Source organism: Malania oleifera, chromosome 4 (genome assembly GCF_029873635.1).
Source record: "Malania oleifera isolate guangnan ecotype guangnan chromosome 4, ASM2987363v1, whole genome shotgun sequence".
Lineage (NCBI taxonomy): Eukaryota > Viridiplantae > Streptophyta > Magnoliopsida > Santalales > Ximeniaceae > Malania > Malania oleifera.
This window is the reverse complement of record NC_080420.1, coordinates 124,503,339-124,521,369: the sequence shown is the minus strand read 5'-3', so window position 1 is coordinate 124,521,369 and position 18,031 is coordinate 124,503,339. Positions and strand designations below refer to the sequence as shown.

Below are 18,031 nucleotides of genomic sequence, written 5' to 3'. Positions count from 1 at the left end.
AAAATGGTTTGTTTCAAATACCAAATAGAACAAAATGGAACGACTTAGTGTCCATGAAACATAGAGTTGCACCCATAGACATTGAATTAATCATAAGCCAGTAAGGTGCATGCCTTTCCTGATTTGCAAAGTGCAGCACACTGTGCCTCTGCTTCTGAAGGAGCCTGGAGAAACCAAAAAGAAACAAATGAAAGATGTAAGAATTTATATTTAATGACATTTTTTTCATAAAAGATGAACTTAATCCATAAAACTCCAAAAGACATGAAAATAAGCTAATTTTAATTAGATCTATCACAATGTCACCTCAATTACAGGCACTCCCATTAGTCTTAAAAGTTTTTTGCAGTCCTCATTGTGTTGCGCTGTCACCTGCAAACCCCAACAAAAACATACAGCATAATAAAGAATAAATACTAAACAAAATGGTGCCAATTTAAACAGTAAATATTTATATCCACATCTATACTATGTGCAAAGCACGAATAGCATAAATTACATCTGGACAAGAATACCCTTTACTTTCTCCAAAATGACGTAACATTTTTTAAGTAGAGATAATGGACTGTTTAAGTAACTTAATCCCTTAAATTAACTACTATCCATTCTCAACATTTGAATAATTTGGTTCCTTATTCCAAAAGGATTCACATGCAATATATTTTTTCTGTGTGGATTAATGCTAAATCATTTTTGCATGCTTTATACAAAGGTATAAACAGAACAAATTATTTTTGGATAAAAATATTCTTTACTTTCTTAACCCATATGGGGATAGTAGTACCCAAAACATTTTAATATCATTAAAGGGCATCAAGGGGATGCGATTCATGTACAAACAACCAAGCACTTACGTACACTGCAGGGTATCAAAAAAATCAAGAATTACAAGTTAGTCAACTGAAGGCAAACCCCTATGCCATGTAGTAAAACAGTAATAATAAAGTGGTTTTTCAAAACATGTAAGGGCATTGCTGTTCCTTCAAAAGATCCCTAGTTCCATCCATCCACACAAACCAAAAATGCCAAGGGGAATGAGAGACGAGGCTCTCTTCCTCTTCTTCCAGTGTACCAGCAATAGCCCATTAATGCCTAAGGAAATGACCAAGTCCCGCAGCATTCTGGTCCAGGAGCAGTGCAAGAGGGTGTGATTAACAGTTTCCACACTTCCTAAACAAGAAGCACCTGTTCACAAGGGGCAGCCCTCTTTTGTCCACCGCAAGAATTTTCATAAGAGTTGCCCTCCGCACAAAGAAAGCAACTTTTGTGGGGGCGGCTGTTTTTCAGATTGGCTACCAAGGGAGTTAATAATAGTTCCAGCCAGGAGAGCAAGTTTTCCAAGTTGAACAATTACTTTTTTTAAAGTGATAAAGGTGTTGTGTCCCATTCAAAGAGAATAGCTTCTTAGTCAAACACCTAAAGGGCTGACACCACCGGCAAAGTTTGAAATGAAACATTGGATGTAATCAAGTATAAGCTTCCAAGCTTCTCAACTAATGCAAATTTTTCAACTCTGGTATTTTTGGGTAGTAGAATCAATCTTTTACTGATCCATCTCAATGCCTTGATCACGCACTAAGGTAACATTAAAGGCAGATTTGAAGGAAATAATCTTTGAGCTAATACTTTCTGAGATAATCCAATTTGCCTGGAAAATCTTGCAGATGATCTTTTCTCAGCCTGGTCTTAACTACCAGACCACAAGTGTAGCACTCAACATATTTATGCAGCAGATCATCAAAATTTTATTGCATAGCACTTTGGTAGGTAACAACTACATTTTTCAATTCAGAAGGCAATACCTTATACCAATAAATTCCTTTAGGGGTCCAAAAGGCAGTTAAACTCTTCATCTTTAAGCGACATCAGTACTTGCTTATAGCCAAATAAACCGTCTAAAAGACGCTAAAAGAATTTGAGAAGGCCTATGATAGAGTTGACTGCCTCTCAGGCACTACAAAATCGTAGTGGAGGCCAGAGGGTGTTTGTAGGAGGAAAAACAGGAGTTTCATCTTCAAATTGGATTTTGAGAAGGCCTATGATAGAGCTAGTTGGAGTTTTTTGGAGAAACATTTTATGAGAAAGGGTTTTGGTGAGCATTGGCCCCGATGGTTAAGGGGCTGTTTGTCTAATGTGTGGTTCTCAGTTGTTGTGAATAGGAAACTAAGTCTTGGTTTAGGGCTTCAAGAGGCATTATCTTATAGCCAAATAAATCGTCCACAAGGCATTAAAAGAATTTGAGAATGCCTATAATAGAATTGGCTGCCTCTCAACCACTAGAAAATCGTGATGGGGGCTGGAGACTATTCATAGTATTCGTAGGAGTAAAAAAAGGGGTTTCATCTTCAAATTGGGTTTTGAGAAGGCCCGTGATAGAGCTAGTTGGAGTTTTTTGGACAAAATTTTTGAGATAAAGGGTTTTGGTGAGCATTGGCATTGGTGGTTAAGGGGCTGTTTGTCTAATATGTGGTTCTCAGCTGTGAATAGGGAACCTAAGTCTTGATTTAGGGCTTCAAGCGGCATTAGACAAGGGAATCCACTTGCCCCCTTTTCTATTTGTCTTAGTAGATGATGTGTTGAGTAGAATGACGGATAAGTCTGTAGAAGTGGACTGGCGAAAGGCCTATAAGTGGGGAAAGAGGGAGTAGTGGTTTCTCATCTTCAGTTTGTGTATGATACTATATTCTTTCTAGATGATCAATGACCTTCTTCCAAGTGTGCTTTCCATGTCTTTGAGAGGGTATCGGGGCTTAAAATAATTAAGGCAAAAAGTGGATTAGCAAATATTAATTGTGCCCATTAAACAAGTTAGGGATTTTCTAAGGTGGGGTGTGGTCTTTTGCATTGGCATTTGACTTATTTAGGGGTCCCTTTGGGAAGTAATATTGTATCCACGAAGTTTTGGAACCAAGTAACGGTAAGAGTGACCAATAGGCATGACAGTTAGAAGGGGGTACCTTTTTTTCTTTGGGAGTAGAATCACTCTTATTTCAGGCCTCTTTGCTAGTATCCCATTATATCATTTGTTTTTTTTAAAGATTCTAGTGAGAGATTGCAAGTAAGATCGAGAAAATAATGAGAGATTTCTAAAGGCCTGGAGTAGGGGTTTTCAGGATCATTTAGAATGATGGGAGGAGGTCTGCAGACCTAAAATAGAGAGACGGTTGGATCTTGGAAATTTGGTGTCTAATAACATTGCTCTCTTAGCTAAATGCTTATGGCATTTTCCCCTAGAAGATCATTCCTTTGGGCATAAAGCGATTACAAGTAAGCATGGGTTGGGGTGAGAATGGGCGAGATACCAATTTTGGCTTGCAATGTTCATCAGAGGGTCCAAGGAGATCTAAGAAACATGGCCCTTTCTAGTAAATGGTTGTGGCAGTTTCCTTTGGGGGCAAATTCCCTTTGATGCAGAGTTACAAAAAATAAGATTGGTTCACTAGAGAACAGGCAGGATTCTAATTTGGGTCTTAGATGTTCTTCTGGGGTCGTTGAAACTTCACTTCATAGGTTTACCCTTTCTTTATTCCTCTAGAAAAGTTTCAATTTTGTAGAGGTAATCTTTATTTGTTTTTGGGAAGATGTTCGGGTGGGGGGGATGCTGCATTGTTGTGTTCCCGCGCTCATTTGTATCATCTTCCTTCTCGTCATAATGATGTAATTTCCTCCTTTATTATTCATGACGATGCCTCTTTTTCTTGGGATTTTCCTTTTAGAAGGGATTTGAATGATAGAAATTGGAGGAGCTTTCTCGCTGCTTATTGCACTGGAGGTTAGTCACGCGCGCGTGCGCGGGTGTGTGTGTGTGTGCGCGCGTGTGCATGTTGGAGTGATGGTAGAACTTGGTGTTTGGATTCCTTAAGATATTAGTCATGAAGTATTTTTTGGTCATCTGGTTAAGGCTGATGCATCTTTTTCTCTCTTTTGGGCATATAGACAGCTAAAGTCCCTTCTAAGATAAAGGAGTTTGATTGGCTTGTGACCTGTCTCCAGTTTTGTTTTCTTGCGTATTTATTCTTGGCGTTGAGATGGGCAAAGGATGATGGGGGATTCTGGGGGCGTGCTCAATGTTCAGTTTTACAGGGAACTTGGTTGGAACAGAATGCGAGCATATTTTCTGGAAAATATTGTCATTAGGTTTTGTTTGGGCAGAGTGTGGTATTTGGCTTCTCTTTGGGCTTATAGTCTAGGTTGTTCTAAGGGCGGTTGTTCTGGTTAACCATGATTGGGTGGCATTATTGGAATGACAGTGGTTTTCTCTTCCTCTTCTCTTTAAGTTTGAGGACTCCTTGCCCTCCTTTTCATAATTTTTCCTTGCTATCTTGAATAAAATTTCTTTGCTATCAAAAAATATATTTTTATAGCAAGAGAAGATGAATTCATTAGAATAGAAAGAATATACAGAAAGGGGAATAAGAAATTCTCCTCAACAAAAGGAAGAAAAAATAAAAAAACATGATAAAACAATAAATCAAGGAACAGCAGTCAGACTAACAAAGCAAGTCAAACCCATTGGGAATCAGAAAATCCCACTCCTTTAAAGCAACCAGCAGCAGCACTCCAAAGTGATGCTAAACAATTAATCTTCTCCCACAACAAAGATAAATTCAGCTTTTTCCCTGTAAATTTTTGAGCATTTGTTCCAGCCATAAACCCAAGAGAACTTGGGAACCATTAAGCGGGCATCCCCAAGCCACAAAGCTCTCTATTTTGCGAGGGTAGGGGGAGTGTTGTCAAAATGTATGCAACCTTACCCCTGCTTTTATGCAAAGAAAACCCATGACCAAATGGTCGCAAAGAAGCAACCTTACCATTGATCCAAGAACACGAGAACCGTTACCCAAGGCAAAATTAGTGTGAAGAATAAAGAGGGCGTAAAAATCTGCAAAATACACCTCCATGGGCTTTCTAAAGAACACTTAATTACTAAATTAACATCACACCCACTCACATACAAGCCAAATTTACTTTTAATGACTCTTATGCCAAAGAGAGGACTCCTTAATGGAAAAACACCCTAACCATTTAGCCAAAAGAGCAGTGCTTTTAGACACCAACTTACCATGACCCAAAATTAGCTTCCCACATGCTAATTCCTAAATTAGCATCCTACCCCTTCACATGCAAGCCAAATTTACTTCTAATGGCTTTATGCGAGGAGAGGACTCCTCTAAGGAGAAACTACCATAACCATTTAGCCAAAAGAGCAATGTTTTTAGACACCAACCACCAACTTACCAAGACCCAAAACACCATCCAACTTAGACCTACATATTAATTAACAAGATGATTACTCTTATAGTGAACCCCAAACCAAAGGAAATCTCTCATAATCTTCTCGAGCTTCCTAGTTATCCCCACCAAAATCCTAAAAACAACAAGAAGAAGCAGCTTAAGTCCCACTAGGTGGGGTCAGCTACATGAATCTTTTCACTCGATAAGAGGGCAAGGGCATTTTCCTCCACTAGCTTCGAAGCTACTAAATCCTTCCTCACTATGTACTTCCAGGTTATTTTAGGCCTACCCTTAACCCTTTCAATACCAAAAACAATAACTAACTCAATCCTCCTTTACAGGTGCATTACTAGGCCTGCATTTCAAATGCAAAAACCTAAAAAATAAACGAATGATAAAAAGGGGTACTAACAAGAGAGCCTGAATAAGAGTAAAGCGACACCCTAGGGTAAATAGCGCATCTAAAGCACCCTTGGTGAGTTGGATTTTTAGATAGAAAAGAGGAAGGTGTTAATCGGAGAGTAAGTAGGCTGAACAAGTTGGAGGATTTGATTTTTTTAAGGAAGTGAAGACTTGGAGGCAAAAGACTAAATCTAAATGGGCGAAAGAGGGCGATTGTGATTCAAATTACTAAATATATATGGGCGAAATAGGGCGATTGTAATTCAAATTTTTTTCACAGGTTAGCATATGGGAATGTCGCGACGTCCCGGAGGGCCAACCCCACAACACCGGGTGTGGGATCGAAATTCCAAACCGCTTAAACCGAATAGCAAGCTCAATATAATGTAATGGGGGTATGATGTCTAGTATAATATATAGGCTAAGAAATGGGTTTCTTTTAAAATCAATGGAGCCGCCACCAACGTATTCTGGGTGCGGTTAGAGCACCTATAATATACTACCAGTTCATTGATCATCTAGATCCAAGGAAGCCAAAAGTCAATGGTCTGCAATACCAGGTTTGGATTCGGGAGTATGGTTATGTAAAGGGAAAGTATTAGCACCCCTTTACACCGGTCCGGTGAACGGTACCCGATTAGGATGAAAATTGTCTTCAAAATTGACCGATCCAGACTTTGATTCTTATATACAATTATCTGTCCTTTAAATAGCAACTACAGACTAGCCATGCAAGAGTCAAAAGAAAAAGGAAAAACAAAAAAAAACAAAAACAAAAAGAGAGGAAAGATCCCCTTTTGTCGTCTAGTGTGATGCGATCACTGTTTGAGCCACTCCAACATGGCTTCAAAGAGCCCAAAGCATTGCTCTAAAAGGGGTTGGTCCCAGAATCCTAATTTTTTTATGAAAAATGCATGATGATGATGGTGATAGTGTTTGATTGTTGATTTAAAGAAAAAAGGGCAGGCTTGTATTACCAGCTTAAGAAACCAAGGTTTTAAGAAAAAAAACCAGGTTGGTATTACCGATATTTGAAAAGAATGAGTTTGAAAATGAATGAGTTCAAAATGAAATGTGGTGAGATGCATGAGTTTTGAAAAATCTAGGGTTTCATCCTCGGCCTTATTGGGAAAAATGCTACAAAAACATATTTTTGGGATTTTTCAACATTTAATCAAGAGACCCAATAGGTGAATTCCTTAGATGACACAAAACTAATGGCTAAAAAGTACTAATTAAAGTAAAAAAACTAAGTTTGGCTATAAAATGGCCAAACAAAATGGGGTGTCTACAGGGATGAGGAAAAATGTGATTAGTGAATTGGATTTGGGATGGAATGTGGTTATCTCTAATCCTCGTTTAACTACAAATGAAATCACTAATTTTTTTTCCCAATCTTTGCTTGGAGGAGGATGTTTATAGATTTAAGAATATAATTAAGGGTTTAGATTGGAATCACATTTCTAGAGATCATGTTTGTTGGAAAGACCTTTTAAGGAGGAGGAGGTAAAGGCAACAATGTTTTTTATGGAGAGGGAGAAGGCTCCAAGCCTAAATGAGTTTAATATGGCTTCTTTTTTATAGTTGTTGGGATATGGTTAGGGTGCATTTGTTGAAGCTCTTTAATGTATTTTATTGGAATGGGATCCTAAGCAAGAGCATTAACTCCACTTTCATCATTTTGGTGCCTAAGAGGAATAGATCTATTAACATTAGATTTTAGACCGATTAGTTCAGTGACTAGCATCTATAAGATCATTGCTAAAGTGCTAGCCAATAGGTTGAGTGCGGTGTTAGATAAGACTATTTCTAAAGCACAAAGTGCGTTTGTTGGGGGTAGGGAGATTGTCGATGCTATTTTGGCTGCTTATGAGGTAGAAGAGGTTCATAGGAAGGGTAAGTTTTAAAATGGATTTTAAAAAGGCTTATGATAGGGTTAGTTGGAACTATTTGATTAAGATGCTTGCTAGAAAGGGATTTGGGGAGAGATGGCATTTCTAAATAAGAGGTTGCTTGTCCAATGCTTTCTTTTTGATTATTGTGAATGGAGAAGCTAAATTGTAGTTTAAAGCAACAAGGGGTGTTAGACAAGGGGATCCATTATCTTCTTTCTTATCTGTCTTAATGAGTACTTTTTTGGAAATATATATATATATATATATATATGTCTGAAAAAGTACTTATGCCTAAGTTTGGAATGTCTTAAAAACCAAGTATTTATTATAAAAAGTACTTAAATTAAGTACTTATGTCAATATAGTAGTGTTTGGTGTATACTAAAAAAGTACTTATTTCAAAAGTACATTTCCAAACTACTTTTCTTTTAGGAAAATAAGTATTTTTTGAATAAGTACTTATAATGAGTAATCCTTGACTACTTTACGCCCCCATTAGGGATGTCTTAAAAATAGGTACTATTTCGTAAACATTCTTTTTTATAAGTACCAATGCCAAAAAGTAGTGTTTGGCTTTACACTTGAATAAGTACTTTTTTCAAAAGAACACTATTCCAAGCTTTTTAAAAAAATAAATAAAATAAGTATTTTTTTTTAAAAATTATTTTTCTGAAAAAAGTACTTCTCTGAAAAAGTACTTATAAATAAATAATCCCAAACTACTTTTAAATAAGTACTTTTTTAGAAAAGTACTTTTCTATAAGTGGTTCCAAACGATCTAGAGTAAAATGGTAGAGAGGGCAGCTGATAAAGGTTTAGTAAAAGGGCTCAAAGTGGGTAGACAAGGGGTTTGTGAGTCCCATCTTCAATTTGCCCATGATACTATGTTTTTCACTCGTGATCATAGAGATTCTTTTTTAAACATTTTGACTCTTCTTCAAATCTTTGCGAACGTTTCTGCTTTCTGGGCTTAAAATTAATTTGCAGAAGAGTGGTATTGCAGCTATTTATTTGACATCCAATAAATCTAGGGAGTTGCCTTTGTTAACAGGTTTGTGGTCTTTTGGATTGGCTCTTTGTCATATATAAGAGTCCGAGTCCCATTGTCAGCTATCAATAATAATAATAATAATTATTATTATAAAGAAAACAAAGAAAATCAATACAACAAAGATTTCCAGCAGGTCTTGGACTTCTTTGACCTAGAATCTAGTTGCCTCATATATTTGACCGTGGAATTGCATAGAGCTAGCTCGCAATTCTAGATCATAACAAGCATTCAACATGCAAAGCTAGGGGTTGTTTGCTACTTTGCTTTGATGGGTTTGAGCTAGCATTCAACAACATGATTATGAGAAGAGAACATTGTCCACTATAGGGCAAGATCTTCCTTGTAAGAGATAATGATTGACATTTTTCCTCTTTTCCGAAGCATATGTACTGAAACATTAAAAAGGAAAACTGTGAGCCATCCAAGAATCTAACTAACTTCTTTTTCTTTTCTTTTTTTTCTTTTTTTTTTTTTGGTAAGGCATCCTCCTCTCATATAGAAAACCCTAAAAATGATAACAAAGAAAATTCAGCACAACAAAGCTTTCCAACAAGGCTTGGACTTGTTTGACCTAGAATCTAGCTCCCTCGCTTATTTGAGCTAGGGCCCACCCAACATACCCACTGAACCAGCCAGGTCCAATCTAGAAACTTAACAGGATTGTCAACCTATATGAGTCATTGTCAATTGTTGAATAAATGGGTAAAATGATGATAGGTACAACAACAACAACAACCACCACATTAAGCCTTAAGTCGCACTAGGAGGGGTTGGCTACATGAATTTTTTCCCGCCAATTCACCAAATCAAGAGTGTTTTCCTCTATTAGAATAAGGGTTGTTAAATCCTTCCTCATTACCTGATTCCAAGTTATTTTAGGCCTACCCCTTTTCATGCCAAAAATAGTGAGTAACTCACTCCTCCTCACAAGTGCTCTGCTAGGCCTGCATTTCAAGTGTCCAAACCATTTAATCCGCCCATCTCTTATCTCATTTTCAACTGGTGCTATGCCTAAATTATTACATATATGCTTATATGCTCATTTCTTACTTTATCTTTTAATGTTAAATCACTCATCCACCTTAACATTCGCATCTCAGCAACTTTTATTTTTTGTACATGTTGTTTCTTAGTTACCCAACATTCAGAACCATAAAGCATAGTTGGCCTTATAGCCGTCTTATAAAACTTAACTTTTAATTTTAATGGTATTCTACGATTAGACAACACACCTGACGCACTCCTCCAATTTACCCAACCTTTTTAATTATATGCACCGCATCTTCTTCAATTTCCACTTCCACTTGCATAATAGATCCAAGATACCTAAATCTATCACTGCTATTAATCTCTTGATTATCAAGTTTAATCTTCTCTCTATTGCTACTCCTTACATTACTGAAATTAAATTTCATATATTTTGTCTCATTCCTACTTATCCTAAACCCTTTAGATTCTAATGTGGCTCTCTAAAGTTCTAACTTATATTCCACTCCACTCCTACTATCATTAATCAACACGATATCATCTGCAAACAACATACACCAAGGGATCTCCTTTTGAAGATTCCTAGTTAGTTCATCAATTACTAAAGTAAAAAGATCAAGGCTCAAAGTAGACCCTTGATATATACCTATTGTGATTGGAAAATCTCTAGACTCTCCTCCTACAGTCAACGCTAGTTACTACTCTATCATTAATATCCTTAATGATCTCTGTATCTACTACAAATTTCTTTCTTTTCTAAGACCCACAAATAACTTCCCTAGATACTCTATTATAAGCTTTCTCTAGGTTAATAAAAACCATATGCAAGTCTCTCTTTTTTTTCCCAAACTTTTCCATTAAACTTTTCAAAAGATAAATAGCTTCTATTGTTGATCTCCCAGGCATAAAACCAAATTGATTTTCTGAAATTTTTGTTTCTAATCTTATTCTATTTTCAATTACCCTTTCCCATAATTTCATTGTATGACTCATAATCTTAATTCCACAATAATTATTATAGTTTCAAATATCACATTTGTTCTTGTACAAAGGCACTAACGCACTTTTCCTCCATTCTTCTAGCATTTTCTTGGTTTCTATAGTAGTGTTGAATAGATTAGTTAACCAACTAATTCCTTTATCCCCTAAACGTTTCCAAACTTCAATTGGTATTCTATTTGGTCTTATAAAGTTCCCACTTCTCATCTTTCTTAATACCATCTTAACTTCAAAGATTCTAATTTTGCGAATAAATCTCCTATTTTTAGTATTCTCCTCATTTGTCACTTCCAAGTTCAATTTTCATTAAACAACTTATCTAAGTATCACCTCCACCTCTCTTTTATCTCTTCTTCTCTCTCCCTTTATTTATAATATATGTCAAGTACATACCAATGACCACAATAACCTTACTAACTCTCACTTATTAACATAACACTAACGCGCCTTAAGCTCAAGCATATACATTATATGCTCCTAGCGTGTTACCAATGAATTTAATATGAGCACCCTCCCCCCAAGGCTTTAGTAATAAATCAGCAAGCTACAAATCAAACTTCACATAAGTGGTGTAACGAGCTTCTACACAAGTTTCTCCCGGCAAAGTTTAATCAACTTCAATGTATTTTGTCCACTCATGAAAGAACTAGGTTGGAGGCAATATAAGTGGCAATTTGATTATCACACATCAACTCCATATACAGAGAATGTGGACAACTCAATTCTTCCAACATGTTTTCCAACTAAACAAGATCACATGCAATGTGAGCCATAGCCCTATACTCTGGCTCAACACTTGACCTGGCTACCATAGCTTGTTTCTTACTCCAAGAAATCAAATTACCACCAACAAAGACACAACACTCAGTTATGGATCTTCTATCGAAAGGTGATCCAACCCTATATGCATGAATATACCCCTGAAAAAAGCGTGACCTCAATCTTGATATTAGAGACCTCTCCAAGGTGAACCCTTAAGATATCTCAAGATGCGAATTATTACATCTAACTGACTTGTTCTCGGAGGATCAGCAAACTAGCTCACAACACTTGTTGCAAAAGATATATCCAGCCAAGTGACTGTGAAATAACTCAACTTTCCAACAAGTCTCTGATATCATCCTAAGTCAAGCACCAAATCAGCCAAATATCTGGCACTATCTTACTATTAGGATCCATAGGTTAACAGGTTTGGATCTCATCATTCCAGTCTCATCTAAAAGATCAAGAACATTCTTCCTTTGTGGGAAGATGATTCCCTTACAAGATCTTGATACTTCTATCTCCAAGAAGTACGCTTATGGTTCCAAATCCTTGGTCTGAAATTTAGTCTATAGGCAACGTTTTATGCTATGCTATAAATACCTTGATCATCATCACTAGTAATCACAATATCATCCACATACACAATAAGCGGAATCCTATCAGATGGAGTATGACAATAAAATATAAAATGATCTACTACACACCGTTAAAGGTCAAACTCAAGTACTACAGCACTTAATCAACCAAACCATGCCTTATAAGACTGCTTTAAACCATATAACGACTTCTTGAGCCAACACACTTAGCCTACCTCCCCCTAAGCAACAAATTTAGGAGGTTGCTCCATATAGACCTCCTTTTGAAGATCATCATGTAGGATAGCATTCTTAACATCTAATTGATGTCAAGGCCAATAAAAAGCGGTGGCTAAGGAGATGAACAAACGTACTGAGGCAAGTTTGGTGACAAGAGATAATATGTCTAAATAGTCCAAACTATACACCTGAGCATATCCCTTAACAATAAGGCGGGCCTTCAATCAAGCTACAGAACCATCTAGATTAACCTTCACAATGTAGACCCAATGATAACCAACCACAAACTTATCAAGAGGAAGAGGTACCAACTCCCAAGTATCATTATCCTGTAGAACATGCATCCCTTCTATCATTGCATTCCTCCACCCAAAAAGGGACAAGGCTTCAAACATAGACTTTGGAAGAGCAACAGAAGACAGAGTACTATTGAAATAGCAGTATAAGGGTGACAAAAAATCATAAGAAACAAAATTAGAGATTAAATATTGGGTACAAGTGCATTTACACTTTGGAACAGCAATAGAAGAATCAACCACTTAGGAAATAAGATCATATGAAGATGGAACTAAAGGCATAGAAGTGGAAGTTGGAGGAGTCCCTTGAGTTGTCATGTGTACACTTACAAATTGGGACGATCTAAGCAACAAGAAGGATTCAAACTAATGAAGATGTAGGAGGACTCTATGGAGAAAATAGATTAGGATAGGAAAGGCTAGCAAAGGAAAGGACTCATCAAGGTTAACAAAACTCAAGGAATTAGAACAGTATGGTGTAGAGAAAAAAGGGTGACATCAACGGAGACAAAGAATATATGAAAAGCAAGGCTACAACATCAATATCCTTTTTGAGTATAGGAACAAGCCAAAAAAAAAATACATTTGATGGCACGAGGATCCAACTTATTTGTTCCTAGATTCAGCTAATGAACAAAGGACACATAAGCAAATAAACGAGCCCATACACGAAGGAAGGAGAACAAAGGAGCCTTAGGGATAAAATAGAGTAGGATAGGAAAGGCTAGGCAAAGGAAGGGATTCATCAAGGTTAACAAAACTCAAAGAATCAAAATAGTATGGCGTAGAGTAAAAAAAGGTGATCTCAAAAGAGACAAAGAATCAATGTAAAGCAAGGCAACAACATCGATATCCTTTCTTAGTATAGGAACAATTCAAAAAAAACATATTTGATAACACAAGGATCCAACTTATTCGTTCCTGGATTCAACTATTGAACAAAGGACATATAACCGAACATACGAGCCCGTACAAGGAGGAAGGAGAACAAAGGAGCCTTGGGAAAGATAATTGAATATGGGATTTTACCATCTGGGATAGAAGATGGCATTTTACTAATGAAAGAACAAGCAATGAGCTCAGCATCACTCCATAAAATCTTGGGGACATTCATTTGATACAATAGAGTTTAAGTGACTTCGAAAGTCTATTGTCCTCTCTACAACTCCATTTTGTTGTGGAGTGTGGGCACAAAATGACTGATAGATCATGCCAAAGTTATTCATATAGGTAGTGAGTTGAGTATTGAAGTACTTCTTAGCATTATCAATACGAAATATCCGGACTGACACATCAAAATGTGTCCTTATTTGTGAATAGAATGCACAAAAGATATTAAACAACTCAGAACTTTCTTTCATTAAATAAAACCAAGTCATTCTAGAGTAGTCATCAATAAATGTAACAAAGAACTGAAACTCCAACTTTGATGTGATAAGTCTAGGACTTCAAACATCGGAATGGACTAACATGAAACGACTAACAACTCTTTAATTGACTCGAGAGGCAAAGGGAACATGATGATGCTTTCCTAATCGACAAGACTCGCATTCAAGATTAGACACAGAACTCAAAGTAGGAACTAATTGTTTTAACTTGTCCAATGATGGGTGACCAAGGTGAGAATGGATTCGATGTGGTGTGGCAGTGGCACTATAGGCAATAGGAGAAGAGAGTGACTCGACGTAGTAAAATCTACCAGCCTCACATCCTATGTCAATCATCTTCCTCAACTTCAGATCCTAAATAAGAACATAATCAAAAAAAAAAAAGGGTTATAGGACAATTTATTGACTTTGTAATTTTACTAAGGGCTTTAGATTAAAGGGGGATTTAGGAATGTATAAAATAGAAGAAAAAGATATGGAGGGAGTAGGATTTACTTTTCCTATTCCCTTAAGTACAGTAGTCAACCTATCGGCAAGGGAAACTTGAGGTAGATTTTTAAAATATTAAAAAGCAAAAAAGAAGTTGGTGACATCTATCAATGTTGTAATATGGTCAGTAGCAGCAAAGTTGATGACCCAAGGACTAGCGGGAGAGATACTAGATTATGTATAAATGGTACAATTACTTTTCTAAGCAAAAGATGCAATTAGATGAGATGCTTGTATGGATGTTTGAGACTGCAAGAAACTTGATTACTCCTCTGAGACAGTTATAGTACGTTGTTCACTCAAACAAGTGACTGACAAGGGAAACACACTTTTAGGATTTGGGGACTCTGCCCCAACACACATACCACCCTGATAAAGCAGCAGATCAGAAATACGAACAACATATTTTTTAAATTCACCAACTCCATTCCAACACAAATAGCCTTCGACAACCAATACAAACCACAAGCACACGATGAACAAATAAAAAACAAAAACAGCAAATACCACTGTTTCAGGCACCAACAAACTCCATTAACATTGACAAAAAGCATCAAGAAGCATTAAACAACCATTCCCCAGGTGCCGCATATGAGCAACTAAAAAAGGTGAGATTTTTTAAGAAAAAACATCACGAAAAAATTCAAAAATAGTTTATAGAGGGATTCGAGCACTGCTGGATGCATTTGGACTAGAAACATGCCTGAAATTAGCTTCATGCACTGGTGCGTGGGGTCAGCTGGCTGCCTTTGACTGGCACATGAGGATGGGTGGGAGATGTTCTGAAGATGGGATCTCAATTGGAGGGCAGATCAGCAATGTATACAGGTGACTATGTTGTTTTGAAAAATCTATAGTAATTTTTGTGTTCTAGAACTGGCAGTGGGACCCAGGAAATTTCTGGTGATTGCTCTGGCTTCCAGCAGCTGCTGGCTGTTTTTCAGGGCTATGGCATTGCTGGAAATTCTTCTTTGATGGTGGGCATGCAGCTGATTTAGGGTTTTAGGTTTCGGTTTTGATAGTGGCTGTGACAATTAGGGGTTAGGTCCCAAAATCATGCTCTAATGCCATGTTGAATAATTAGGTAAAATGGACGACCTAATCACAATAATAGGTCTCTCCCTCTGTTTATAATATATGTCAAGTACATACCAGTGACCATAATACCCTTACAAACTCTCACTTATTGAAATAAAGCTAACACACTGATAATGCAACATGAACACCATTCTTGGAGCTTGCTGGAATTTAAGGGTTTATTAAGTTGAGTTTTTAGAATGAAAAGAAAACACAAAGCACAAAATATACAAAAGGCAACACCATGTTCAGAACAAAGTTAACAGCTACCATGCAAATAAATACTGAACAAAGAACTCTCAAAAGCTGCTTCCTAAAGAAGGGCAACAAATTCTATCACTCAGAAACCTACTTTGCAAAGGAAGAGAAAAATTATATGAACACAAAATATTGCACATGTTCATTAATCATTGATTGCTTTTGATATGTGACTATACCTGGCCCTTCACGGCAACAGTTTCCTGTCAAATGACCTTAACAAAAATGCCTTTATAATCTACAGATGCAAAGAAAGAGAAATTAAGACTGAACCCACCTTCACTGTTCTTTTGCTGAATTTCTCAATATCCTCCTTATTGCCGACCTGCAGTGTGACATTAAGGATGATTAAAATTATTTCATAAAAAAGAAGATGGAAAAAATAACTATAATTATAAGAATCAAAATGACAGAGATCAACGTTAAAAACACTAAAATAGGCTGCTCAGTTAGGCAAAGTAGAAAGGCATCAACCTCTTTGGCTTCTGCCAAGTCCTCAGTGGCGTCTGTCCTCCTTGACAAACTGCAACATGAGTTTGATTTTTGGTGGGGAATTAGTGAGTGCTTGTTAAATTTCATACATGTTTGATAAAATAAGGAAAAATAATTACCGTTTTGCAAGTTCTTGCTTTTTCAAATCTGGAGGCTTCCCATCAAAAACATAGCTGATAGAGAAGTGTTTTGATACTTAAATGGCAGTATAAAAAAAGGAATGTACACATTTAATGGATTAAAAAATTGAAGGGTGATTGAAAATTGTTACACTGGCTTCAATCCAGATTCCAAAAGTCTAATTGTCCGAGAGAACATTCCTTGCAAATGACTACAGCAAGCAAACAAAACAAAATCAACTATTGATAATTTTGAGCCGGGAATCTCGAGAAAAAGAAGTTACCAAAATTCACTTTTTCTATTTTAAATTCATGAAACTCATCATCGAATGCAGTAGGTGGATCATACCTAGTAACTTCACCAGCTTCATTTGTGAGCATCTCAGTCCCGCTCCTTCCCACAACAATCTGTCTCATTCAAAAACTTTCACATTTGAAAAAAAAAAAAAACACCACACACACACACACACAAACAAACAAAATAGAGAGGCGCTAAAATGTAAAGCAACAATACCCATTTTATGCTCATTTATGCGTTTGGGCATGGTACTTTTTGAGGAAATTTTATCTGGAAGAGGCATTTGAAATTCAATTTGAACAAATCCCATGTTTAGATAAATCGCAAATAAAATTTAAAATCTCTAGACATTTAGAAAGGGTGTTTGGATCACACAAATCCCGAGTTCAAATGACACCTAAATATATGTCAGTTGAAAATTCTTTCACATTTAGTCCCTTGCAGTGATGGGAATAAGAATGCAAATTGCAAAATTGGTGTTCATTCTTTGTGGTAGCCAAACAAAGAATCTAAAAAGTATTGGATTTTGCGGTGAAGGGATATAAAATGCTACTCCAGAGTGTTTTTCTTTTTTCCTCTTCCTCAAATACCCTGTCCAAATAAGGTTAAATAAACCACAAACACACAAGAAGAAAGAAATGAAAAAAAAAAAAAAACGCAAGGGAGGGGAAAGCGGACGAGTACGGACAAGGAACTGGTAGATGCTCATGCTGGCGTCAATGGCGACTTTCCGGCCGAAGTAGCTCTCGAATTTCTGCTCTTTCATCGCTTTCGGGGCATTGTCCGCCAAAAGCTTCGTCAAACCCTACCACCATCCGCCAACAAAATCAATATGCGTAAGGCTAAAACAGAAGATGAGGTCAATGAGGTCAAATTCAGTCCAATGCATGAATCAAAACATGAGTCTCCTCCATACCTTGATACCCATCGCTTGTGGGAATCAGAAATCGAACCGATTAGCCCACAGGCTCCTTGTCCAGTGTGTCTGTTCAGTGTTCGGTCTCCTCTCTGCAGCCGTGCCTATCACTTAGTGAGTGAACGAATGAATCCTTTCCCGCCTCTTTAGTAAGTTCCCTTTGGCTTAGGGAGTGTTTGGTAGATGAGTAAAGTGCCTGTGTGTCGGTCTGAAAATGAAAATTGTGAGGTTAGAGAGAGAGAGGGAGAGAGAGAGAGAGTACCACAATCGGCTTCAATTCATTTCCAAACCTAGTAGGATGACTAAAAATCAGTTCCAGCATGGAGACTCAACTAAGGACACATTTGGTACCAAAAAAAAATTAAAAAAATGATAACATGGAGAGAGATAAAGAACAATAAGGACTAGTAAAGATAAATGTTGTTTTATATGAGTGTTGAGGTTACTAATAAAGATAACTACATTTCAAAATATTAGAACATGCATATTTCTATTTACATAAACTTTTTTTATGAGTCAAACATTTCATTACGGTGTCAAGCATTTTGA

General features: G+C 36.9%; 1 protein-coding gene across 2 annotated transcripts in view; it reads right to left on the bottom strand.

Moving 5' to 3' along the window:
* Positions 1-17,782, bottom strand: part of LOC131154208 (flap endonuclease 1) — a 68,601-nt gene extending 50,819 nt beyond the window's left edge. Inside the window, exons 1-9 of one of the 2 annotated variants that reach the window (XR_009136387.1) lie at positions 17,483-17,782; positions 17,255-17,371; positions 16,618-16,676; positions 16,421-16,480; positions 16,269-16,322; positions 16,132-16,180; positions 15,935-15,982; positions 307-372; positions 114-164 (exon numbers count right to left, since the gene is read on the bottom strand). Coding sequence is in view for 1 of the 2 variants with exons in the window: in XM_058106826.1 (XP_057962809.1) it covers positions 114-164; positions 307-372; positions 15,935-15,982; positions 16,132-16,180; positions 16,269-16,322; positions 16,421-16,480; positions 16,618-16,676; positions 17,255-17,371; positions 17,483-17,494 (516 nt within the window). In the remaining variant the exon portion in view is untranslated. The remainder of the gene's footprint in view (positions 1-113; positions 165-306; positions 373-15,934; positions 15,983-16,131; positions 16,181-16,268; positions 16,323-16,420; positions 16,481-16,617; positions 16,677-17,254; positions 17,372-17,482) is intronic. The other variant, XM_058106826.1, reaches the window with a different exon arrangement.
* Between the last annotated feature and the right edge of the window lie 249 nt (positions 17,783-18,031).